This window comes from Apus apus, chromosome Z (assembly GCF_020740795.1).
Source record: "Apus apus isolate bApuApu2 chromosome Z, bApuApu2.pri.cur, whole genome shotgun sequence".
NCBI lineage: Eukaryota > Metazoa > Chordata > Aves > Apodiformes > Apodidae > Apus > Apus apus.
The window spans coordinates 66,610,657-66,638,085 of NC_067312.1; the positions used below are offsets into that span (position 1 = coordinate 66,610,657).

Sequence of the window (27,429 nt, forward strand, 5' to 3'; positions counted from 1 at the left end):
CAGAAAATGCTCTGTGACTCACTGAAGAAATGTCTTGGCTTTGTAGCTTATGTGGACTTTAAGAGTCCTGTCTTCTTTTTAAATCAGAGAACAGTGGTCCTGCAAAGGAGTAATGGTCAAAATACCTAAGTCAACCAGTCAGCCAACATTTAGCTTTATAAACACAGGAGATACTGTTGTCCCCTGCTCATCTGTGCAAGTACTGCTCTTGGAATACTAAAGCCATTCCTAAAGTTGCCATGTCTGTAAAAACAACTGTGGAAACGCTGAGGATAGTAATGATTTGAAGTATGGAAAACTGTGCTTCACAGTGAGAGCTTTAAGATAGTCCATTCCTCCCTTTCAGAGGTTTTCAGAAGTGACATTTAAAGGACTAAAACCAGCTAATTTGCTAGGCTGTGTTCAAGATCATAGGAATACGGAATCTGTACTAAGCTGTAAAAGATGCAGTGGCTGAAACCTAAGACTAGAACATGTTTGCTATATAAATAGTTCTTAATTTCTAATTCAATAGTGGAAAAAGATTAAGAGCTGTTGGAATGACCAGTGGATTCTGTAGAAGGTCCTAAGGTGTCAAGCCTAAGTGTAGTTTCTCTTCAGATGCTATAGTGGGAGGCAGGCTGTTACCATTGAGTTGGACATGGACAACTTGTCTAGTAAAAGGTGTATCAAAGGTCATGCTGCAGCAGAAGCCTCAATGTAAATGCTCTCCTTTTTTATTTTATAAACCAATTACTACAGTAGAATGAAGGAGAGTTTTGATTCCCTAATTGACAAATTGTTGTCAATTCTTGTTAGAAGGCAATGGGAGAACAAAGGAGTTCAGGAATGAAAAAGGAGAAAGAGGTCTGAGCTGTTTCCTCTGTTTCTTGGTTTCAGAATCATAGAAGCATGGAATGGTTTGGGTCGGAAGGGATCTTGAAAATCATCTAGTTCCACCCCCCCCTACATGGGCAGGGTCACCTCCCACTAGACTACATTGTTAAAAGCCCCATCCAACCTGGCCTTGAACACTTCCAGGGATGGGGCTTCCACAAGTTCCCAGGACATTCCGTTCCAGTGTCTCACTACTCTTACAATTAACAGTTTCTTCCCAATGTTTAGCCTTCCAGTTTTGATCCAGTACCTCTTGTCCTATTGCTACATACCCTTGAAAAAAGTCCTGTCCCACTCCCCCCACCCCAGCTTTCCCGCAGCCCCTTCAGGTACTGGAAGGCTGTTATGAGGTCTTCTGGAGCCTTCTCTTCCCCAGGCTGAACAACCCCAACGCGCTCTGCGTGTCATCATAGGGAGGTGCTTCAGCCCTCTGACTTAATTATTTTAACCTGTATGTAATGCTGAGATAGTGGCTGTCTTTCATAATGAAATGCAAGTGAAGTTAAGATGAGAAGGTAACTTCCTCTTGGCAAACAGTACCTTCTCCATTTCTCTTTCATATTCTGTGTAAAATCTTTTCTCCCCGGCAGGGGTGCAAATAGGGTGCCTTGTCATTAACTTGAATGTTTCCTTTCTTCTAGTAATTAAGCCTACAGATAGAGCCTTGTATGCTCAGCTGAAAAGGAAACCACTCACTTTTTTTTTTTTTTTTTGACAGTGGAGCTTTACTGCCAAAATGATCTTCTACTGCAGGTGCTAGAGGTATATGATACAAGTTAGTTTGTCAGCTTTGGAACACATCTGAAGGGCAGGCTTTTCAGAAAAGTCGTATGATTAACAAGTCTAGTTCTGCCTCCTTCAGCTTCTGAGAACTTGAAGATCCATTGCAGGTTCTGCATGGTAAGAAGAAACTTATGGTTATTTTCACCCTCCACTACATAATAAAAGGCTTTAGTAAGTACTGATCCACATAAAGGTCTGGTCCTCAGCTGGGAAAAATTGGCAGAATTCCAGCAAATTTCTAGAAATACAAAACTAGAGAAAATTCCAAAAGCATAGCAGTTACAGGGACTTGCACAGTATTCTGCACCTCATAAGAATACAGGAGCGGGAAGCTGGAACGACACTGATGGCTTAATCTTTCTGTGATCTCTTGGTTTTTTATGAAGGAAAGAAAACTTCAGGAGAGAACTTTGCTCCTATCCTCTTGGTGGTATTGGCTTGCATGGCTTTGTTTTTCTTTGAAAACTGATAGCAGAAGACTATCCAACCTTCAGGAGTGGAGCCATTATATGTGGCGCTGTGCAACAGGAGCCAAAGTTTAAAAATAAAATACCAGGCTGCCTTCCTGAGGATCCAGACATAGCATACACACACACACATATGCAGTATCTTGACTGACCACAGTTGTATCAGTTACTGAGTTCAGAGCAACAGACAATGACAACCAAAGGGGAATCTTGTTCCTTAAAAAGAAAAAAGGAAGAAGTGTAAGACTGCTGCAGCCTCAGATACTAGTTTCTGGAGTGCATGGGAGGCCCCTCATCACCAGCAGGGTTGAGAGACACTAAGACCAGATGACTGTCAGTCATTCCTGGTGGTGTCTGTAGCCCCTTCTCAGCCGTTCTTTTTCTCTCCCTCATTTTCTCTGTTCTAATTAGGAGTAATGGTTCTGGACAGATCAGTCTTTCTTAAAAGTATGTGCCTTTCTTAAAGACATAAAAGCAGTGGCTTGTATTTCATACTGAGTGCTGAGGGATCAGCACACCTAACATCTTCAGAAGAAATGAAAGCCCAACTTTAAAGATATGCATCACCAGCATCATTCTCTTTTTGGCTGTGGAAACAGTAGATGATCAATTTGTATCTTTGCAGAACACCTGGAAAAGGAGAGACCGTATAGGTCTAAATAAGGAGGTAGTAGATAGACGACAAAGAATTATTTATGGATGAAAAGCAGAAACATAATGTTTAATGCCAGGAATAGAGCTTGGAAGGTGAGAGAAGTTATGTTAGAAAGTAATGATCTTTTGAAATAAAAGGTGACACTACTCAGACAGTCCTAAGAATATTGGAAGACATGTGAAATGATGATGAAGGTCAAAGATTTAACCATTTTTTGCCTGTATCCTCAAAATGTTGATGTCATGTCAACCTACACACTTTTTTGATAATTTTGAGCTGGGCTGACAAGGGTGGGAAGTCAGGGTTCCTCCAGTGGCTCAGTGTGAAGCTGCACAGTGTGCTTCTCTCAGGTTACATGATATAAACTAGGTGCAAGTAGCAGCTGCGCATAGTCTTATCTGCCTGAATGCTGCTTCAAGCTAGTGCACTAGAAGTTTGGAGCCTACACTTTTAACTGCATGGAGTGGACAGATGCAGTTTCCAGAAAAAAACCCTAATCCTCAGATGCACCTCATAGTAAAGACAAACTGGATTTTTAGCTGTGCTTCTTCCAGCTGCAGCAAATATGTTTGTATATCTCAAGTTGAGAGCTACAGGGGGAAAAAAAGCCGAAGAAGAGGTGTTACCACTTTGTATCTTTGCCCAGGCAAAGTAGCAGTCAGAGCTGCCCATGACACCCTTGGCTTTTGGCAGAGCTCAGGCTGGTTCTGCTCTGCAGACACAGGATAAAGCATGCTCAGTATGCTTCCTTCAACAGGAATGCCAGCAGTATCTTGGATTACTGCAGAGACTGTTCTGAGTCTGTGAGCTCCTCCTGCAGAATTTGGATTCCCATTAAATGGGAGCAGGAGTCCTTGGTAGCCTCTTAGCACAGGCTACTCAGCTTTTCTGGAAACTTGTACTTTCTTAGACATCCAGACTCTCAAATTGGAACACTTATTTTCTTGGAGTTTTTCAGAAAAAAAATATACTAGTTTTACATACTAGTTGAAAAGACATAGAAGGTGATGCTGTACCCTAAAGATTTTGTAGGACTTGATTATCTTATAATCTAAACATTTAAAAAAACCCAAACACAACAAAACAAAAAACCATAAAATATCTAGGTGGTGTTTGTGGTGATGTCCTAACAGTGACAGGTATGTGTAACTGTCAGCGTGTGAAAACTAACGGCTTAGTTTGTTCTCATAAATTTAGCTAGCCAGGGTGGAGTGGAAGTGTGCACACACTTTGTGGCTCCAGCTAGCATGTGTGAAAGAGAAGTCTGATTAAATCTAACTTCCTCTTCTTTGGTCAGTAATATCTCCTGCTTACAGAAGTCATCAAGGAAGACCCAGAATGTTCCTCTTACAGATACTTTTATAAAGGTGCTATAAAGATTACCTTTGATGATTTGTAAGTTTTGATGATTTCTTGTTCAGACATTTTCTGGAACAGAATAATTACTAATATGTTGCCCATTATTTAGAAAAGTTTGGGGAAAAAACTAGGAGGACCTTTTGGACCATATAATTATTTTAGTTTTTCTAGCCATCAGACCTTCAAAACAAATATCCTTCCTTGCACCCATCTGAACCTCCCTTTTGGTATGGCCACCCTTTTTTCTATATTCTTCCTCCCACTGTGATTTCAAGTAATAAAAGGGATAGACCATGTTCACCAACCCTAAAGTCTCCCTCCCCTGGTATTATTCTCCTCAGCTCTACAGACATTTTGCCGAGCTAACCTAAATTTTTCAGCAAAAGGCGTTGATTCTGTGCAGAAATCTGGAAATGACAACTCTATAAATACAAATATAAATAAAGAGCATCAGTTAATACACTTGTGTCTGGTGTGTATAATTTACCCCTGCTCCTGAAATTTTAACTTCCGCTGTGGTGGAAAAGCTTTCATTTGTACTTCTTCTTGTAAAAAGTATGCACTGGGATTTTAGGCACAGTGGCACAGAAAGCTAGTGTGGAGTTTAACAGGGAAGGGCTGAAGTATGAAAACCCACTTTCTGCTGCTGGCTGTGCGACAGACCAACTGTGTGACCTGAAGCCAGGTTACTTCACTTCCCTGTGCTTCTCCATTACCAGGTAAAGCAATAAGGTTCTCTATGGTGCAGACTTTCTCATCTTGCTTTTCACCGCAGCATGGCCTGAAGCTGTGTGAGTCAAATAAATAGGTAGTAATTGCAAGGAATAGAGTGTCATTATTGCTACTTGATAAATTTAATTTTGTCATTTTGTTCCTTACATATTACCGTCTAGTAGTGAGTATTCAGATTTTGTTCAATAATATGAGGCTGTTTAAAAACCAGGGGAATACTTTAGTCTTTTCTCCCTCTGTTAGCAAGTGACTTAAATTACTTGTTCGTGATAAATGAATGGAAACCTGAAACATACAGTATTGTCTTTTGTCTTGCTTTGGTGTTCCATAAACAGAAGAAGGAAATATGAAATTTCTGTAGGATTGATTGTATACTTTTAGCATAGACTCTTTTGTCAATGAAGTCCTAAATTAATGCGAAACTTTCACTCTGCATACATTCCTGCAAACAAGAACCCACGCTTGAATGAATGCTTATTGCAAGAAACAAATAAAGAAGTACAAATGCCTTTTAAATGCAGTTTAAAGGGAAAAAAAGTCTGGAAAGGACTACAAAACAGATTGCATTCTTGTTTTTTTCTCTTCCATAGTGTTAAAGGATGTTAGTTAACATAAATGAAGTGCCTCAAAATATTATGTATGTATTTTTGTGTGATATGGTTCATGTATGCCTTCTTTGGAATGAATAAACATGGGGGAGATTGACCTGACTGGCAAGTGGTGTTGCCGAATTCTGTGTCTGAAGGGGCTGTTCACTTAGCTGGACTCTTACTGAAAAGAGACGTGTTGTTTATCTCTGTGACTGTCCACGTCTCTTCTCCATATGTAGTTGAAAAAAAATGCATCCTGTCCCTTTCAACCAGCATGAATCTGAGGACATACAATTTTATAACAATTGAGTTTGTGGTGGTTTAGGTTGGCATTTTTTTGCTTTTTTTTTTTTTGCTTCTTGCTTGCCTGTCTCCCATCTCTGTTCTTTAGTGAGACGAAAATAATTTTTTATATGGTTCTCCTTTGAAGTAACTGCTGTATTTTAAAACCTCTTGAGCTGGAGGATTTAGTAACACTTGATCTACCTAACGTATTTATGTCTACCTCCTAAAAAAGCAGTAAGTTGGGAAGTTCCCTTTAAATTAAGCTTTGGCTCCTTTTCTATGTTGTTGTATTATCATCAATAAAACCAATTTCAATTATGTACACTTCTCCTTTGGAACTGTAGAACATCACAGCATGTCTTTGTCATTACCATAGGTGAATATTCTTTCCATTTTTTTGAAGACATTGTGAGCTAGATTACTTGTTTGCTTTTAGAACATTACTTCTGAAGTTCTGAGATTCATTTAAAGGCACATTATATGGCATGATTTTGTTTGTATCTCATCAGGTTGAAAGTTTTTTTGGATGCTTTAAACCACCACAGGGCTTGAATCTTCTGGGTTCTATTGGGTATTTTAAAAAAGATTTTTTGCAGTCTTTGTTAGCTTAAAAGTTATCCACTTGATCTGTTTTGCATGCAGACTAAATGTCAAAGTTTGTCTACCCATGGAGTTATTTAGAAAGAGCTATTGCACCATGTCTAAGTGTGGGTACAACCTCACTTCTGGTTCTTCTCACACCCATGGCTTGTTGTGACACGCAGGATGACCTGGAGGCTTGATGGAAGTGTTTGTAGGAAGACATGCTGAGGTGAGTTGCAGAGGACTTCTAGTGAAAACAGTATCACTAAGAAGATCCTCCAGTGCAAAAAGGATCTGCTCCATATGCAGATACATGACCTCACTGTATTTCTTTGTCTTGGTTGTAGAGCTGTTGGCAGTCCAGATGTTCTGTTCTGTCCATTCCAGAGAAGGAGTATCTCTGGACCAGTTATTCCCTCTGCAGCTAAAGCAATGACAAGTGTGCCAATGGGGAGGGAGGAGAACTTCTGCCCAGGGTGCTTTTCTAGAGCCAAGCATGGATGGGCTTCTGGTTGTAGCCAAAAGCCAAGTATCTGTCCTGAAAACCCCCTGTTCCATGAATTTTCAATAACATACCTGACTTTGTAATGAAACGAGATTTCATGACCTGTGTTATCTGTATCCTGCCTTTTACAAAAATCAAGAATTTGGGTTCAGTTTCCAGGTTGCACAGATTTCCAAAGGTTAGGAAAAGTAATTTATCCCAAGGTTTTCTCTGAAGTGGACTGTCCTAACCTTTTCTTTTTTCATAATGAAAATATGCCATCTTCTTTAAGAGTGTTATAATAAAATATGACTACTAGGTTTCAAATTAGTGATAACCTGAGGCAGCTAAAATTCTTAATGAACTATTTGTAAATTATGAAAAGTTGTTCGTTTAATTCACTGGGTTAAATAAAAGGAATGAGTGAAACATTGCTGATAAAACATAAGAACAGGTCTCCCTTTTATCTTGTTTTTTAAAAAAATACTTTTAATGTTCCGGAACTAGTCTTAAGCTGAACTTTCCTTATTATAAGAGATACTGTTTTATTTTTATATTGTTTTGCAATTGTTTACATATTCTGGGATAAAGTTTTGGGCAACTAGTGTCTCTTATCAGCTTTTGCCCTGTATCTTTAGGGTAAAGCAAGAATGGTTTCATTTTCTTCAAAATGAGAGTAATGTAATGCTTCCTTCTTAGTTATTTAAAATGCTTTTAACATTTCTCAGTTTTAAATGGTTAAATGTAAAGCATTTGCAACAGCAGAAAAAACAAAGGTGTTGTGTAATGGACTTGCAGAAGAGAAAAAAATCTGCGATGTTTCTGTAACGTCTACATACTTACAAGGATTGTGGCTTTTGAAGGATGCAGTTGGTTCTAATCTTTGTCCCTCTTAGCCATGGGTATTATTACAAAGAAAGTCTTAATTATTTTTTCTTCTTTATGGTCCATTTCCTGTTTGGGTATTTCTTGGGAGGAAGAAAAAGAAATTGAATCTTAATGGCTGACTCTCAAACAGTTAATCTAAACCAAAAAGGATTAAACCAGAACAGAAGAACTGCATTAGGAGCTTAAACATCTTACCACTTTGGACAAAACTCCTAAGTTTTCTCCTTAATTTGCCTATGTCCAGAGTAGTCAGGGGAAGGGACTGCTCATTACTGGAAAGATAAGAAATAAGTTTAGCAACAGGTTTGGTTTGGTGGTTGTTTTTTTTTTTGTTGGTTGGTTTGTTTGTTCTTGTGAGGGAGATTGTTCTTAATTATTGCCTACATAACAACCTGTGTTTCTTTTATAGAGAGGAAACAGCAGTTTTCCCCCACTTTTAATGTAATAATTTCTAATGCCTCTTTGATTGAAACACTTTCTGGTGGGAGAACTTTCATTAACCTTGGTCAATTCATAGATATTGCGATCCACGATGCTCAGATAACTGTGAATTCCTTTCCTGTCCCCTCCCCTCCCTTCCATCCCTTGAAGTGCACTGCAGATGCTCCACTTAATTTCTCCTAGGACTGTTACCTGCATATCACATAAATGATGATGACTGAGCCGGTAGGCTATTCTAGATAGTTTGTACTTGAGCAATAGCTTGTACTGCAAAAACTTGTTTCCTGGAAGGACCAAGTGGGTAGAGGTTGAAGGAAGAGTAAAAGAAACAAGGTTCTCATTTGGACCCAGGATACTGCATTCTAGTGTATATAAATTCCCTCCCAACATGTAATCCAATGTTATATGACATTATATGAAGTTTATATAAAGTTATATAAAGTTATTTTGGACAAAGTATTTTGGACAACATATATGTTAGTTGCAACTTGTTTCTCCATAGTAGCAGTGTCACTTTTCAGCCATCAGTGATAGGACTGGCATCTTGCTGCCACCATCCCCAACAGCCAGAGGATCTTCACTTGAAAAGCTGGAAAAGATCTTTTGGATAGCGTGGCAGGGAGAAGGGTAGCAGCCTAGTGGTAGTCACCTATCTGAGATCTGTCAAATACTGGAAAAGTATATATTTTTCTAGCTGGTGTGGAGATGCTGGTTGCCATACTGTGGGTGAGTCAGTGGGCAAATAAAACTGTGTATTCTGTCTGGCATTATAAATGGGTCAGTGATGGATTTGTATTACCTGAGGAAATGAACTGGCTGACAGAGAGGCTTCTACTTGCTGCCCAGCAAATGTCAAATATAGCAGGAAGCTTGGGGGAAGGGGAGGGATAGCTGGAGACAAAGATGGTGTTAAAATAGCTAGGATATCAGTGGAGCTCCTCAAGTGAGTGTTTCTAAGGAGTGAACTGGGAAAGCAGAACAATCTTTAGACTTCATTAATTAGCATTTTCTTGTCCTCTGGTAAGGTTTTAGCCATGGATCCTGCTTTATAATTAGAGTTGTGCAAGAAATGGGTTTGGGTCTGCATGAGTTTATGTACTGATCTATTCCACTTTGTTTGCTGGTATAGAACATGACTTCTGGTGCTTTGGTTTTATAGGGTTTAACCCATTCATCTGAATGCCATTTTTCATTGTTTCCAAATGCTCTCTGCATGGGGTTAACCCTTTAAAGGAGTACCTCCGGAGCATGTAAGATCTCAGGATGGACTGAGGGAGAGGTCTGCATCATCCTCAAGGTCCTTATTAAGCTGAGCTCATATCAGTGATGAAAAGCAAGCAGTGGGCTTTGGCTTGCTTGGGTGTGATCCACCTAATATTTCTTTGATTCCCAAATGCTTCAAGAGTCTTGAGTGTCTACCAAACTGATCACTTAGGTATGGAAATTATCTCTGGCTGAAAGATTACTCCTCTCACCAACCAAGTTCAGTCTGTCACCGCTGCTATGACTTAGGTCCAATCTCTGCACTTAAAGAAGGAACACATGTCCAGCAAAGCATCTTTTCATATCTGTCTTTCAAGATCGTGACAATTTCTCTTTATTTTGCCTTCTTGAAGACATTTTTCAGTAGCAGTACCAAAGCAGAGCTTTGTCTGTGGCATTTGTGTTTTCTGAGTGCTGGATTTTCACCTCTGTGACTACATTAAGAGTCCCTGCTTGTGTTTTGAACCAGCTGTGTTGACTGGTCTAATCTCAGATCTCTAAGATTAAAATTCTGTGGCCCCTAAAATAATCCAGCAGTTCATGTGTTCCCATGGTTTAGCTCTGTCACCAGTTTATAAGCTGTATTTAGCCTCTGTAAAACCACCAGGCTCCCTGCAAACTAACATTGGTCCTCTCTAAAGCATGCTTGCAAGTCACCAGCTGCAGCACTATAAGTGACCACAGAATGGTGCATGTAGTTCGGGGTGAATGGCAAGATTACATTTAAAGTCACTACAGGCTGTGCAAATCTGTTTTAGGGTTCATTTAAGGGCAGATGGTCATCAGGAGATAATCCTTTCTGCCTTGAGTCACAGCTTTGCTCTTTCCCACATCAGTTTATGGTGTAGCAGGGTAGATGGCTGAGTTTGTAATATCTGATTTGCAACTGGCAGATCCCCCTTTATAACAGCTCTGACTCTTCTTGGCAAGAAAGAGATCTTTGCTGGGGTTATGCCAGACTGAGAAGCCTGCTCCTCCCCCTGCTCCTTCCAGGGTGAGGTTGGTAATGATTCCTTTGTGTAAAAAGCGCCTAGAAGATGTTATTTGCAATGCATGAGAAAGAATTAGGTTGTTTCTGGAATAGCCAGGCAGAGTGCTGCCGTGTTCTTCAGCACCACCTATTGACATCTTCCTCTCCCAAGTCCATGTACACGGGGGAGTGTACTTTTAACCTGCAAGAACTAGATTTCTTAGGTGATTAATGATACACTCTTGGCTATAAATTAGAAACCCCAGACCCACAGCTTTCAGTTGCATTATGCCATATGGGGAGCACTAAGGAGCATGGTACAAAAGCCAAGTTTCTTGGCTCTGGTATCTGTCTTCCTAGGTTGGGCCAGCCCACTTGCCTCTTACACGTATGTCTATGCAGAAGGGTGCTGGAGAGGTTGGCTTGTGTCAGTTGGATGACTTGGCTCATTTCCTGTGAGCATTTAGTATGGGAACCAAGTGGCAGACCACGTTTCTACTCTAGAGCTTTTCCCTATGCTGTTCCATCTTCCTCTTAAATCCTGAAAGGATTAAAACAGGTACTTTGTTTACAGGTTTTGGCTGGGAAATTAGTTTAATGCATTTTTTTGTGAGCATGTTTTTGTTTTTTTCCTCATCTTCACTTTTTGGTAGGAAAGGAAGCAAAGTTATTCTGTAAAAAAAGAGGAGCTTACCTGATCGAAATTTCCCCCCTTCCTCATAAAATAGTTTTGCATCTTCTTGTAACTCATGGTCAAACTAGTAGTCTGTTTATTGACTCTTGTGCAACACTGGAAACTGTTTGTGTGTCTGTATTTGCACCTCCTCACCTACTTTTGTGCAGTAAATGAAGTACCTGCCATACTTAATAAAAGTCCTATTCTGACCATTTAGCTGGTCAGATTCTTACATATATTTAGTCTTTTTGATTTCTGTAGGGATTAATAATGTGCCATGAAAGTCATTCAAAAGATCAGAAAAGCCCATCATAGTATTGCTTGGAGCAAAAGCATTTAATATTTGAGAGCCTTCTCATAAGCAAATATCTTCATTCTAAAATTCAGTTGCACACGCTCTGTACCATGTAATGCATCACAGATTACCTTCAAGAAGGGAAGACAAAAATGTTGGAATCATACTTTGTATAGTTCTCTATTTGTGTTTTAATTAAGTCATAGCATTTTATTTGAATCTGCTTTTACTCTGGAGGTTTGATGTTTTAAAGTATCCTTCAGACATTTAGATGGACTCTTCATACCTTTTTTTTTTTTTCTTTAAATAACAGATGTATATACATAATCCAGGAGCCCAAGAAAGAAGGAAAAGAGACATTACTTGTGAGAAATGGAAAATAAGTGGTCAGCATTTAGGTAGCTTGAATCAGTGAAGTCCCAGCCTGTTGCTCTTTGTAGTTTATTTACTAATATGTGAATTGTCTTTGTTGATTTTATTGCCTTGCAAGTAACACGTGGGTGTAACATCAAGTATTCTATCTTGGACTTTAGTCTTCCTTACTAGGGAAGTCTGTGTTTTCCGCAGTGAGATAACTATCAGTTTGCTGTGTCTGCTTGAGGCTGGAGGCTGCAGTCTTTCCCTCAAGATACCTTGCAGAAGCTGACATTGTGTTCCTATCTGTGATCCTGCTTTCTTTCATACCTCCTTGTAAAAATCTATGATATGCCTTTATTCTGCTAAGGTCTTGCAGTAAGATAGCTAATACCCAGTAGTGTTCAGTAACTGAACAATGTAGTTTTCTGTTTTGGGGTTTTTTTGGTATTTATTTTGGTTGGTTTTTTTTCTATTTTTTGAAGTCACAATCTTGGAGAACTGATTGAGCTGACAGCAACGTGTAGCCATCATCTAGAAGGGTTTCAGGTCATTCATGTGTTTATGTATTAAGTTCCCCAAAATAAAAATAACCTGAGGTTCTGTGAACCCTTGTTCTCTTCTTGAACTGAAAAACCTGTTTATGCTTTTGGCAGCTCTTACCACTGTGTACCGCCTCTTCCACGAGCTTTAAGAGTAATGTGGTTTACATTTCCTTCAAAATGTGTGGAAGATTTTGCAAGCTATGTGGTAGCTTTATGGTGATCCATGCTATGGTATCAGGTATGTTAAATGAATGTGCATATTCACAAATAAGTAAACAGTAACTGTATAGGGATCAACAAAGTTTGTTGTCCTGTTTTCCATGACTGGGAGATTTCTGAAAAGTCTAGAGTATGATTTACAAAGAATGTGTAGTAGGAAGACCTCCTTTTGTGGAATCTGACCTGGAGTCCACTTCAAACAGTCTTCCAGGTGGCTGGATACGTAGATTTTAGGAAAGAAATTAATACATCTCTGCCTAATTTAGATCGTTGTTTTTACTTTTGAGTTGTAATGTGTCTGTAATCAAAGGTCATTCCTGAAAATATCTTACATTGTAATGTGTTGTAGAAATATTTACTGGAAGAAACGGGCATTGGGGTGACATGTATCAGCTAACATATTTCTCTCATAGGTATAACTGTTGATTTTCAAAATGTAATAAATTATCAAAAACTGGACACCAGTATGGAGATTTTGATAATAAAAGGTGTAACAGGTGAAAAAATTTTACCTTAAGTCCTTTACTTGAAAAGACAACCACAAAGTGTAATACAATGGACAGTTGCAATCCCCTTTGGGGTTCTGTCAAAATCCAGTTCTATCAAATAAAAAGAGTTGACAAAACAAATGGTACTTCAACTTTGTTATTTTGATATCACTTGGAGGAGCACCTCCAAAAAAAACCCTCGGAGGACCAAGAATCACAGTAGCTTGACTGGAGTTTGGTCATTGAAAAAGACCCATGAGTTGAGTAGGTTTGCCTGATGATAGTTGAGAGCTGAATTTATTCATTGCATTCCTCATTAATTATGGTGCTATTTTCCATATATGAAAGATGAAGCTGGTTTTCTCCAGTTGGAATAGCTTTTAGGTTTCCAGTTTCTCAAATGTATAAATTTTTACATTGCTCTGATGATTTTACTTTTTTAGTTGTCTTATTCCCTATTCAAATCTTACGCCAAAAAAAAAAAAGTCTTGTTTTGTTTTTTTTTTAAAAAAAAGACAGAACAACCACAAACCCAAGGACATCATAGCAGTGGTTCTATCGTGCATGAGCAGAACTTGGTTAGGAGCCAGGGTAGCATGGCTGGAAGGTCCTCAGCACAGCTGAAGAAGACACTGGTGCCTCATAAAACTGAGGCTTTTCTAGCAGGGACAAATGCAGGTGGTGTTACTCATGGGAATTTTGAAAAGTTGTCATGTCTGCAATTAGTTGCTTGTGAATCGCATTGCCATAGTATCTGGTAGTTGATTTCTGGTAGGTTGATCTCCAACGGCAAGAAAAAAAATTACCAAAGAGATCAGACAAACACTGAAGCTTCCTGCATGTTCTGAAGGAAAAATACGGCTCTAGAGATGGTTCCTGCCTCTGCTAAGATACTTTGTTGATGTTGTTCTGCTGTGCCTCAAGGCACTGCACTGGAGCCGCTGGGGATGCCCATGGAGAGCTGGAGCCAGGGCCTGTGTTCCCGCCGCCCCTGGGAGCAGGGCAGGCTGAGGGGCAGCCCCGGGCACTGCCCACCCCCCAGCTCCAGCTGAGCCCAGCGCCTGCAGCTGTGCCTGGCTCACCAGAATCCAAGGTACGGTGTTGGGGACCTGGAGATGGCCCTGCTGCGGCATTGCCGGGGCAGGGGCTGGTGTTGCCCGGGGAGTGAAAGGGGGTGTGTGTGAAAAGGGGTCCTGAGCTGTGGGGGAGCCCCAGGAGGGCTGTTCAGGGGTGTGAGGCCTGTGTGGTGCCCTCAGGGCCCCAACACACTCTGCATCTCTTGGGGGACTTTGTCCTGTTGAAAGGCATTTGGCACCATTTGTGCCAGAGATGGGGTGTGGAACATAGAATAATTTAGGTTGGAAAAGACCTTTAGGATCATCCAGTCCAGCCAGGTCCACCACTAAACCCCATCCGTAAATAAATGCTTTGAGGGTTGGTGACTCCACCACTTCCCTGGGCAGCCTGTGCCAATGCTTGAGAAGCCTTTTGGTGAAGAAATCTCTTTTCATCTCCACCTTGGCACAGAATAAAATAAAAGTTGTGTGCTCAGCCTGCACGTATGAGGTAGGGATGAAGATGCCCTCTGATCATCTGACTAGAGGAGGACTTGGAGAACTTGAGATTTTTTTTGTTTGACATGCAGAGTTACTAATATTGAGCTGGAAGTTCACATAGTGTGTGGTCTGACTGACCTTTTCAGTTGTGGTTATGCATGTGCATATTCTTAACTTCTGCAAGCTCTTCTGACTCCATCTCAAAATGTAACGGATGGGTAGTCAAACCACAGACGCTCAATTTTGAGGTCAGTGCCTTGGGCTTCACAATTAATTTTGTATTTTGAAGCTTTAAAACCCAACTTAAACATAACGAGTTGTACTACTTTGGCTGCTGCCAAATTCTGTAATGACTGTTGTTCAACAAGCACAATTATCTTTTGTTTTGGATTTTTAAAAACCTAGAAAACTAATGCAACTGTGTCCCTGATGTTCTCACACATTATGAGTGTTTGAGACTTCACCTTGGGTTTTTAGAACTATGAGAATATCTTTTGACCATTGCTTTGGAAGCTTTCCACTAGTAAGAAAAATGATAATACCTCTTCTCCATACTAAGCATTAAAGCCATATATTTTAAGAAGAGGTTGTAAATGCAAATTAGTCAGACAATGGCATTTTAATAATCTGTTTGCTGAGGTTAGTATCACATTAGTAAGGGTATTTTAGAAGTTGCATTATCTGTGGGCAATGTGGTCTCAAGATGGGTTGTGAATATGTTAGAAGGTTTGTGGGATTTACAGATTTATTTCATGGTGGTTGTGTTTGGTTGTTTTGGTTTTTTTTTTCCTAGACTTCCTGTTCTGGTTTTGAGATAGTGGATTTTGTAACTCCTCTCTCCCTCCCTCTCCCTCTTGTTCTCCCTCTCTCTCTCCCTCTCCCCCTCCATTATTGTGCTGTTTGAAAATGTAAATGATTATGGAATGCATTGCCCTAGGTGGTTGTGATGGAAACGTGCAAATCTTGCTTTGTCTCCTTTGCTTGGGGTTTGTGTCTTGCCAGTATATTAACATCTGCAGTTGAAAATGCTCTTTGCTGGTGGGTAGATGGCTCTCTCTCGGTTCCACATCATATGCAGACAAAATGATGAAAGACACACATTGTGTCTAAGTTTCTTTTGATATATGAGCTTGAACTAGCAGTTTGTGTTTGTCTTCGCTTTTGTGCAATGCTTGAATTTTAAAGAAAAATGTGGAAATGGTAGAGCAAAATCTGTTATGCTTCACCCGGCTTTCAGTGATGCATGGTGAAAACATCAAATTTAAGTCCATTCAAGCTGTACCTGATGTTTGTTCCTCATAGCTGCAGTAAGATTAACCTCTTATCTGAATTGGTAGTGTCTTTGTGAAATAGACCCTGCTGAAATTCAAGCTGGAACCCATTAGAAAGTCTCCATCAGTTTTTGTAGTCAGCAGCTATTAATGATCTCTCAACCTTTTCCTCTGATTTGTGTAAGAATACTGTTGGTTTAAGACCGTTTAGACAGCAACCAGGATCCTTGAAGATACTTTCAAGCACCAATGTATAGTGACTGCAGGAGATGGGGATGGTGGTGGGTTTTACCTCCTGAAGCCGCCAGGATTCTCATTTTTCAGAACCTCAGGTTTGCTCTCCTTTCTGGTTTTCTACTTAGCAAGCTGGCCTTAAGTTTCCAAAAGAGACAGAGCTGAAAGCGCTTTGTGGTGGTGTTTCTAAAGGGTCTGAAGTTTTCTGGGGGGCGTGGGGAGTGGTGGTGGTGGTGGTGCTGTGAGCGGGGAAGAGAGAGATTTTTTGAGTGCGTTGTTTTTCCTGTGTTCTATACAATGGAGCTTTCAGAGAACCTCTCTTAAAAGGCATAGCTACCGCCTTTGTGTGAAGGGTGTGTCTGCTGGCAGGGTTTGCTGATGCAGACAGGCTGGCTGGTAATTAACAAAGGTCATTAGACTTTGGAATCTGGCAGGGGAGTGGGGTTGTATGTCTTCCCCGCCAAGCAGGAGGGCTCCCCAGGGACAGGGCATGCTGGAGGCCCCCTGCCTGCCTCCCCCCTTCACTCCCCCTCCCGTTTCCCCCATTCTGCGAGGCTAAGCTGTGTGTTGTCTCTGCCTGTAGGACAGCTTGGACCAGTGTCTTGATGCTGTAATGCTCTTCCTGGAACGAACCGTCACATTTGTCATCCATGGGACAGGGGAACCAACCCTAGGAGATGGTTGCCGGCAATCAGCAGCTCAGGGTGGGAAGGTGCTGCTTTGGCAGTGCAGGGGGAGAGCAGTGACAAGACCTGGAAAGCAAGTCATGCAGGAGAAGGGGAGATACGTTCTGGGGGTGATGATTTTTCAAGCGTCACCCAAGGAGGAGGAGGGAAAAAAAGGAAAAGCCTAGTGTGTTTGAGATGAAGCTGAGATAAGTGAGGCCATGTTGTGCACAGCCGAGAAGCTCTGAGCCTCTGAGAGCAGGAGTTGTCTGAGCTAAAATGGCTGCTCCCAAAGCTCAGAGGACTAGGGCAGCTTAGTGAGTCTTAAAGCTTCAGTGACGCAGGGGCTCGTATCTCTTGAAAGTGTGATAAACACATTCATCGGAGCTGTGGCTTGTTTGGCTGAGATGAAAGGACTAAGCTTGGGGGATGGGTAGTGAAAACTGGATGATCTGCTTTTCTGTCAAGTGCTCTAAATGCAGGAGTCGTCTGCTCCATGGAAAAATTTGTTTTCAGGTCTAATGGACTGTGCTAAAGGAGACGTGGGGTGGGGCTTCACTCACTGCTGTAATTTGATCCAGAGCAGATAGCAACCTCTTCCACACAATTTGGTCTGGTGCTTGCACATAAAAGCTTGAGTATCTCGATTATTGTAACTTTGTTAGCTGAAAAGAAGCTGGTCCAGCGTTCATTTTCTTTCTTGGTGGTGGGAGGGAGTGGGGGGAGAGAACGGACACAGTCCAGCCTGCAAAGTAATGTAGGTAAATATGTGAAGAGCTCTCAACTGACCAGAATTTGACTTGCTAGAAGTTTATTTTAGTAGTCTATCAGAAGAAGCATTCCTTCGTGTAAGATCCTGATGCAGTACTGTCTCTTATTTTTGTGCCCTAATATTTTGGAGCATTCTCCTCACTGTGGAAGTAGCTTCATACTCTACATACAATAAACACAAGGAATTTTCAGTGTTTTGGGCTGCCCTTGTGTGTTGGACCACTGAGACACCCAGTTTATCACCCTTTCCCAGTGCAGCATATGGAAGCTTAAAGAAGTAATTCCTTTATTAACATAGGTTGCTTTTGTGTCAAGTACTGCACAGAGTAGGAGGGCATAAGGCTTTTGTCTTGCTTGTGCTTTGTGTCTCCTCTCATGGCATCACGCAAACACAACTCTTTGTTGCAGGAGTAATTGATCACAAGCTGAACCAACATGATGCATATTACCATGTCTTACCTTGCTTTGTTCTTCAGCATATTCAAAGCTTTTGGATAAATAAAGGAAGTCATGATGCCTCTGAGTGTTTGTAGCGTTTGTTTCCATTGCATTTTTTGCAGTATTGCTATTCCCATTGCTGTCTCTCTCTTCCTCCAGCCGTTTCCATTCCCCAGACTCCTGCCACAAAAAGGTCACATCCCTAGACTAGACTAAAATGAAACTGTAACATTTTAACAAAGAACGGAGATACCCTCACAAAGCTTGGTGGAATGAGAGCAGAGCAAAACATTCTAAGTTGGGTTCATGTAGCTGCATCTTGTCTTGCTGTTATGTCTCGGTATTCCACCAAAATCGGGACTGATAGGAAGGCAGACTTCTTCCTGTGAAGGCTTTTTGATCTATAGTAGTGAAACAGGCAGGACATAGCAACTTACACCAAGGTTAGAGTGGGTCTCATAAGGCAGAAGCACTGTTTTCTGATTATAAATGCCAGTGCCTGACTGGAGGTAATGTACTGTTCCTCTGAGTTGTGGTCTTTGAACAAGACAATTTCTGAACAACAGCTCTATCCTGTGTAATAGAAAAGCCAAGAAGACAAAGTATCATTAGTCACTTTTCAGAAAATTTACTGTTCATAGTGTTGAATCAGCAACTTGTGAGCTACCTTGATAAGACTTCATGTGAATCTGAATTTATGCTCCTTAATATGGTAAGCAAAGGTTGATTTTTACACCACACTATTTGCAGAATCACTGGAAATGACTGAGTCATCGTAAGCTTGGTATTACCTGTTTTCAAGGTTCATTACAATGACATTGCTGTAAAACGTAACTCTTTCTTTTTCTTTCCTTCCCCTCTCTTGCAGAATTTACTGATGTAAAAGATCATCCCTGAACCATGGAGGTGCTGCAGTGTGATGGCTGTGATTTTCGAGCTCCATCTTATGAAGATCTAAAAGCTCACATTCAGGATGTTCATACTGCTTTTCTGCAGCCAACTGATGTCTCCGAGGAAAGCCCTACCCAGCCAAGATCTGGTTCTATGAATGCTAGCAACCAGACTGAGGTTGAATTTTCCTCTGTAAAGGATGAATTTACTATTGCAGATGAAATAGCAGGTAAATCTCAACTCTAAAATTGATCTCAACTTCAGATCTCAACTCTAACCCCTATTTCACATGTGGCTTATCTCAGTGTGTTTTAGTTTCTGCTTTTAATGTGATCTCAAAAACTCACATTATCTTTATTCCTATGTCAGCTAAGCAGGTGTCTAGCTTCAGCCATATTGGTTCACACTATGTCTTTTTCTATAAATGCAAACATGGCGGATGATTTTATTTCCCAGCTGCTTTTCATGTATTTCTTCATACTGCTGTTTGGTTTTCAGATTTTCATGGTTCTTCTTCACTACCATGAACCATCTCAAAATTTTCAACTTTATTACTGTGGTAGCTTTCTTTTTTTCCCATTAGAAGATTATTTTTTAAATTGTCTGTCCCAGACTATACATCAGTCATACATACATAAACACTATGCATAATGGTTGTGTTTGTAACCATAGTCAGATATGTGGATCTCACAAAAAGTAAGCGGGGGAATCCTGATGTGATTTTTATCTCTTCAGGATGTGATAGCATTCTTATGCATACAGGATGGGTGGAGAAAAAGCCTCTAATTTGATTTTACTTATTTACATATACACCTTAATTCTCATTTTAGGGCAAAATGCAACAAGTCAGATGGGGACTGGAAGTTACTATAGCCAGAGCCAGACTTTCTATGGTCAGCACATGGCTCCAAATCCTAAACCAACCAACAAGTTTTTCCAGTGCAAGTTCTGTGTGCGTTACTTCCGTTCCAAAAACCTCCTGATAGAGCACACACGCAAGGTTCATGGAGCACAGGCTGGGGGGAGCTCGGTGGGGCCACCAACTGCTAGTTCCCTTAATTACAACGTGATGATGCACGAAGGGTTTGGCAAAGTTTTCAGTTGCCAGTTCTGCACCTACAAGTCACCCAGGCGCGCAAGGATTATTAAACACCAGAAAATGTATCACAAAAGCAACCTGAAAGAGAGTTCAACTCCTCCTGCTGCTGCTGCTATGTCCGAATCAACATCTGCTTCCATGCCAGTTCAGGAAGCCTGCAAGGAGCTGCCTGCAGAGGTGGTGGAGCGGAGCATTTTGGAATCCATGGTCAAGCCCCTGACAAAGTCTAGAGGCAACTTTTGCTGTGAATGGTGCAGCTACCAGACACCTCGAAGGGAGCGTTGGTGTGACCACATGATGAAGAAGCACCGCAGCATGGTAAAAATACTGTCAAGCCTGAGGCAGCAACAAGATGGAAGTGGTGCACCTGATGTACAGAGTAAGAGTGCCCAGAATGCCTCTCCAAACTCTAATTATATCTCCATGAATACAACAGGGCGTGAGATGTCGAATGCTAATGTCTCAAACTTCAGGAGCTCTATGAGCAATTCCCTTATCAGGCCCAACTCTTCTACATCTTCCAAGTTTTCTTCTGTGTCTTACCCTCAAATAAAGCCTAAGTCACCTCACAACTCGGGCATGGTTAATTTGTCTGACAGATCCCGCTATGGAATTGCTGATATGACGAATTCTTCTGCTGACCTGGAAACAAGCAGTATGCTAAATGACTCCAGCTCAGATGAAGAGCTAAATGAAGTGGACAGCGAGAATGGTTTGAACTCCATGGATCACCAGACCTCTGGAATGTCTGCAGAGCAGCTGATGGGATCTGATGGCAACAAACTATTGGAAACAAAGGGGATTCCCTTCAGAAGGTATATGAACAGGTTCCAGTGTCCTTTTTGCCCTTTCCTGACAATGCACCGCCGAAGCATTTCTCGTCACATTGAGAACATCCACCTGTCTGGAAAGACAGCTGTGTACAAGTGTGATGAATGCCCTTTCACCTGCAAGAGTTCATTAAAGCTTGGTGCCCACAAGCAGTGTCACACAGGAACAACATCAGACTGGGACACTATCAACTCTCAGACGGAAAGCATTGCCTCTTCTTTGAATGACAGCACAGTGTCTTACGAGAGTGGAAATATAAATGGCAGGAAGTCAGCTGGGATGATGGAACCAGTACAGCCACAGCAGCCACAACAACAGTCACCCCAGCCCCATTCACAGCATCCCTACAAGTGCACAATGTGCACCTATTCCACCACAACTTTAAAAGGCCTTAGAGTTCATCAGCAGCACAAGCATTCATTCTGTGACAATTTGCCAAAATACGATGGACCGCCATCAAACACGCCACAAGAGAGTGAGGGGGATGCTCACACCTCTGCCAGCACAGTGAAGAAGAGCCAGACCTCCATCCTTGGACTGTCATCTAAAAATAACTTTGTTGCGAAGGCCCCTCGAAAGGTATCAAATGACTTCCCTTTAGATCTCTCTCCAGTGAAAAAGAGAACTAGAATTGATGAAATAGCCAGCAATCTGCAGAGCAAAATCAACCAAAACAAACAGCAAGAAGATGCTGTGATTAATGTAGAGGACGATGAGGAAGAGGAGGAGGACAATGAGGTGGAGATAGAAGTGGAGTTAGACAGAGAAGAAGAGCAAACAGAGCCAATGATAGAGGTTTCCAGTTCTTACACACCCCAGCAAATGTGGGGCAGAGAGGCTAATGATTCCCAGAAGGAGACAAACTTTAGAAGCATGCAGCATGACTATAATTCCACAAATGGAGCAGAAATTGAGCTCACTTTATCTGAAGATGAGGAAGACTATTATTCTTCTGTCAGCATGAAGGACCATCAGAGCCCTAATGCCTCTGTTCTGGGGACCCAGACCAACATGTATGGTACTGATCAGAACAATGAAAATTCAGAGTTTAACGACTCTGGCAGGCTTTACTATTGTAAACACTGTGATTTCAGCAACAAATCTGCCAGGAGTGTTAGCACCCACTACCAGCGAATGCATCCATATATTAAATTCAGTTTTAGGTATATCCTGGATCCAAATGATCACAGTGCAGTATACCGGTGTCTTGAGTGCTATATTGACTACACAAACTTTGAAGACCTGCAGCAGCATTATGGAGAGCATCACCCCGAAGCTATGAATGTACTGAACTTTGATCATTCTGATCTGATTTACCGCTGCCGCTTCTGCTCTTATACAAGCCCGAATGTTAGAAGCCTGATGCCACATTACCAAAGAATGCATCCCACAGTGAAAATTAACAATGCAATGATATTTTCAAGCTATGTTGTTGAGCAGCAAGAAGGGCTGAACACAGAGTCTCAGACACTGAGAGAGATCTTGAATTCTGCTCCAAAAACTATGGCAACCTCCACCCCCATGGCTCGCGGGGCTGGTGTGCCAGCTGGTTTTAACAAAAGTGCCGCCAAGAGTTTTAGTCCTGAATGTGAAAATCAGAAGGAACCTTCAGTCAGTTCTGTGGTTGTTTATGACTGTGATGTGTGTTCATTTGCAAGCCCTAACATGCATTCAGTTCTGGTGCATTACCAGAAAAAGCACCCTGAAGAAAAAGCATCATATTTCAGAATTCAGAAGACCATGCGTGTAGTCTCCGTAGAGAGGGGCTCTGCCCTGGCTCAGATGTCTTTTGAGCTGGGGACACCAGTCTCCCCAAAATTGTCCAGCTTGGCTTCTCAACCCCCACATGGCCCACCACCCCCTCCAGACCTTTCTACCGAACTCTACTATTGCAAACACTGTTCATACAGCAACCGATCAGTTGTGGGAGTGCTTGTCCACTACCAGAAAAGGCACCCAGAAATAAAGGTCACTGCCAAATATATCAGACAGGCACCCCCCACCGCAGCAATGATGAGAGCCAGTGAGTTGCCACCTGGTATTCAGAGACCACCAGTGTCAATGCAACCGTTGAGCCGGGCTGGATCTGAGACCTCTATGAATCCTTCGGAGAATGAAATGTTCTTCTGCCAACACTGTGATTATGGAAATCGGACTGTGAAGGGTGTGCTCATTCATTATCAGAAGAAGCATCGTGACTTCAAAGCTAATGCAGATGTGATAAGGCAGCATACAGCCACCATTAGAAGCCTTTGTGATCGCAGCCAGAAGAAATTGTCTGGCAGTATGCCTGGACACACCTCTGGCACTGAACGGGACAAGTCAAAGCTGAGAGCCCTCAAATGCAGGCAGTGCAGCTACACATCACCTTACTTCTATGCATTGAGGAAGCATATTAAGAAAGACCACCCAAATCTGAAGGCCACAGTCACATCCATTCTGAGATGGGCATTTTTGGATGGCATGATAGAAGCTGGTTATCACTGTGAATGGTGCATTTATTCACACACAGAGCCAAGTGGTTTGCTTGTGCATTACCAAAGGAGACATCCTGAGCATTATGTTGACTATACATATATGGCAACTAAACTCTGGGCAGGTCCTGATCCTTCCCCTCCTGCCCTAGTGATGCCAACAGAGATAAAAACCTATAGATGCAGAGACTGCATTTTTGAAGCATCTTCCATTTGGGATATTACTAATCACTATCAGGCATTTCACCCTTGGGCCATGAATGGAGATGAATCTGTGCTGGTAGATATAATTAAGGAGAAAGATGCTGTTGATAAATCCATCCCACAGCCTGATGAAGTTGGGGCCAGGATGGATTCTGAAGACCAGATAACAACATCACACATGGATCAGGATGCAGAGTGTGGAGAGGATCCCAGCCTTTCCCAGGAGAAAACTGTCCAGCTGTCTTCTGCAAATCCTGCCATCTCTTCCACTCCTTATCAGTGTACAGTTTGCCAGTCTGAATACAATAACTTGCATGGTCTCCTGACACATTATGGAAAAAAGCATCCTGGCATGAAAGTGAAAGCTGCGGACTTTGCTCAGGATATAGATATTAACCCAGGGGCTGTATATAAGTGCAGACATTGCCCATACATTAATACACGTATTCATGGCGTTCTCACACACTACCAGAAACGGCACCCATCAGTAAAGGTCACTGCTGAAGACTTTGTGCATGATGTGGAGCAGTCAAATGATATTGCTCAGAATGATGTGGAAGAGACAAGTAGGATTTTCAAGCAAGGCTATGGTGCTTATCGGTGTAAACTCTGCCCTTACACCCATGGAACACTTGAGAAACTGAAAATTCACTATGAGAAGTATCACAATCAACCTGAATTTGATGTTTTTGCCCAGTCACCACCAAAGGTTTCTGCCTCAGTGGAGCCAGACCTGGTGACTGAAATCAAGGCGTCCCCAGAACTTGTTGCTGAGGATATTGGAGAAGTCTCTCTACCAGCACCTCATTTCTCCAGTTCTCACTTAGTGTCTCACACAGTTTTCCGGTGTCAGCTCTGTAAATATTTTTGCTCAACCCGGAAGGGGATAGCGAGGCACTACCGCATCAAGCATAACAATGTTCGGGCACAGCCAGAGGGCAAGAACAACCTCTTCAAATGTGCTTTGTGTTCATACACCAATCCTATCCGCAAAGGGCTTGCAGCACACTACCAGAAAAGGCATGACATTGATGCTTACTACACTCACTGCTTAGCAGCCTCCAGGACAGTGAGTGACAAACCCAATAAAGTGATCATTCCATCTCCTCCCAAGGATGACACTCCTCAGTTAAGTGAGGAGCTGAGGAGGGCTGTAGAGAAGAAGAAATGCTCACTTTGTTCCTTCCAGTCCTTTAGCAAAAAGGGGATTGTGTCCCACTACATGAAGCGTCACCCTGGTGTCTTCCCTAAGAAGCAGCATGCTAGCAAGCTGGGGGGTTACTTCACTGCCGTGTATGCCGATGAGCATGAAAAGCCGGCTCCAGCTGAGGAAAGGAATGACTTTGAAAAGCCTGAGGTGGAGACTGAGGCTCAGGAGATTGAGTGGCTTCCTTTCAGGTGCATAAAATGTTTCAAGCTGTCCTTCAGCACAGCAGAACTGCTGTGCATGCATTACACTGACCACCACAGCAAGGATTTAAAGAGGGACTTTGCCATACTGGGAAGTGGCACTCGGTCTCAGAACCCTGTCTACCAGTGCAAGCACTGTGACATGAAATTGCATAGCACGGCAGAGCTGACTGCACACTTGAATGGTCACAACGAGGAATTCCAGAAGCGTGCCAAACGTCAGGAGAGGAGGAAGCAGCTTTTGAGCAAGCAGAAATATGCAGATGGTGCTTTTGCAGATTTCAAACAAGAGAGGGTAAGGATTTGTGTGTCTGGTCTCTTTCCCTGATCCCTGCTCCCTGCCAGGGGAGAGAACCAAAACCACTACCTTCTTTCCACACCCTGAGAGGCTGCCTGTTACTAATGCCCACTTGCATGTTCTCTTTGACAGCCAAATGACCACAGGCTAAGGACTGACTTGGCCTGCCAGTGAGCTCCATAAGTCAATTACACATTCTGCTTTAATTTCCTCATCCATTCTCCACTCCCCTTAGGTTTTGTAGGAAGTTCTGCTTCTTCTTACTGCTTCCTTCAGTATTTTTTTTATCTTCTTTCCTTCCTCTCTTCCTTCTGGAAAGCCATCTGTATCTGACAGTTCCTTCTTGTTTTATGTCAAGGCTGTCATGTACTTCATTGCATATTCTTTACAAAATGTCCCACCCCCCTCCTCAGTGTACCTCTGAATAACAAATGTGTCCTTCTCAAACTCTCTCTCTAAGCACTTTGTCTGATTAAGCACTCAATATTAACATGATAAGAATCTATCTGGTGACTGAAGCTTTGAGCAAGTGTCTCATAAGCAGAAGACCAAATCGTGTTGTTCTTCATGTCCACTTACCTGCTTCGTTCTGCTTCAGTTTGAAACATACTTGCTGTGGAAAAGCTTCATACAGCTGTTGGGGAAGTTGTGGTGTCATTAAAGAGGCCAAACTGAGTGGTCTTCTAGAGGCCTGCTGTTCTGCAGAAACTGAAGGTTTCTCCTGCATGGATGTCTTATCCACTTATTCTTATCCACTTATTCTTATCCACTTATTAATAGACATCAATAAAATTTCACCTTGCAGTTCTGCAAAACAGGGTATGTGTGCGTCAAGAATTTAGGCGTAAAATCTGGTCTCTGTCCCTAAAACTGAGGTAACAAAGCATACTTCAGTGTTGTATGTTTGTGTACTTGAACAGGCTTTTGGACACTTGGAAGATGTTTCAAAACTTAAGGAGAGGAAGGTGGTTGGCTACAAATGCAAATTTTGCGTGGAAGTTCATCCAACACTTCGAGCCATCTGTAATCACCTCCGCAAGCATGTCCAGTATGGGAATGTCTCTTCTGTGTCAGCTACAGTAAAGGTAAGAATTTTAAAAGGTGACTGAAGGTGACTGGGACTTCTTGCATTGTTTAAAATAAAGAACTTACTGAAAACCTGTGGAAGTCTCTTGTGAAGTTGAATCGGTTTTGAACTGGGTACTCCAGTTCAGCATGATGTTTTATTATAACACTAAGTTTCAGAACTTCGTTTGATTTATTTTAAGATGTTTTAACTTCTTTCCACTCCAGGGGCATGAAGACTAATTAATTTCTTCTCAGACACAAAGGAGCTGATGGCATTGATGACCGAAAGACTTGGTTTATGATCAGGAGGCTTTCTCTCAGCTATTCTGGGCTGCTTTTCTGCTTAGTTAAACCCTAAAAGAGCTGCTTGATAATTTTTTTATTTCTTTATTTTTTTTTAAGAAGTGTGCACATACAAATGTGCGAAGTTGCTTGCAGTACACCTTCCCACGTGAAATTTGCACACTGGCTCCAAACAAAACATTCAATGGCCAATTGAGCCAGTGGTCCCATTCAGGTGATTAGGCGTAACTGTGTTACTCCTTTCTCCCTGTGAAAAGGGATGCCTTCTAGGACATCTCCAGTGATAGGTGATGCTCCACAGCTTGATTTCCAGGGTATCAGCAAGGGTAGTGTAAGTGCAACAAGGTTATGGGAACTTAGCTGTGTATTCCTCCTTGTGCTGCAGTGAACTGTCAGCAAGGACTCCTTCCTGCTGCAGGTCTCTAGACATTGTCTGCTTGTTGTGAGGAAGCTGAGTCCTTCATTGCCTAACTCATGGTTCCTGGGGGAGCTTTCATTGCCCTACCACTGACCTTCCTTTACCTTACCTAATACTACTGACAAATTCAGATGCTTCCCTCCTAATGGGCCATTCCCTCTTCTCCAGGCTTCTTGAGTGAAGTTTGTGTAGGGTCAATGCTTGGAGTAAATAAAATTTTTGCAGCAGGGAACAAAAGCTGAAATCTGTGGCCAAAAGGATGTGATGGAAATAATCTTAGGAGCTTGTTAAGGTTGCTGCAAAAAAACATGCTCTGGTTAGAAAAGGTAAAGGAAAGAAAAGTTAGGATAGGGGAAATAAAAGACCTTTTGTGTTTGCTTTTTAGTTTTAAAGAGGATTCTATGGTCTTAGAGTACCAACTTCTTTCTTGTCATTTTGACACTGATGGACAAGTCTGCTCTAGACTAGACTACTGATTAGTCTGCAGAGTAGGTACACTATAAGGTAGAGCACAGTAAACTAAAATGAACTTGCTCTATACCTTAC

The 27,429-nt window shown here is 41.8% G+C and overlaps 1 protein-coding gene across 4 annotated transcripts in view; it reads left to right on the plus strand.

The window, feature by feature from the left end:
- The window catches only part of ZNF462 (zinc finger protein 462), a 95,994-nt gene that overhangs the window by 23,229 nt on the left and 45,336 nt on the right, over positions 1–27,429 (plus strand). For 3 of the 4 annotated variants that reach the window (XM_051641907.1, XM_051641910.1, XM_051641909.1), the window contains exons 2-4: positions 18,756–19,007; positions 19,609–25,091; positions 26,015–26,179. In XM_051641907.1, the coding sequence (XP_051497867.1) occupies positions 18,788–19,007; positions 19,609–25,091; positions 26,015–26,179 (5,868 nt within the window). In that variant the 5' untranslated portion in view covers positions 18,756–18,787. Of the gene's footprint in view, positions 1–18,750; positions 19,008–19,608; positions 25,092–26,014; positions 26,180–27,429 lie in introns of those variants that run through there. The other variant, XM_051641908.1, reaches the window with a different exon arrangement.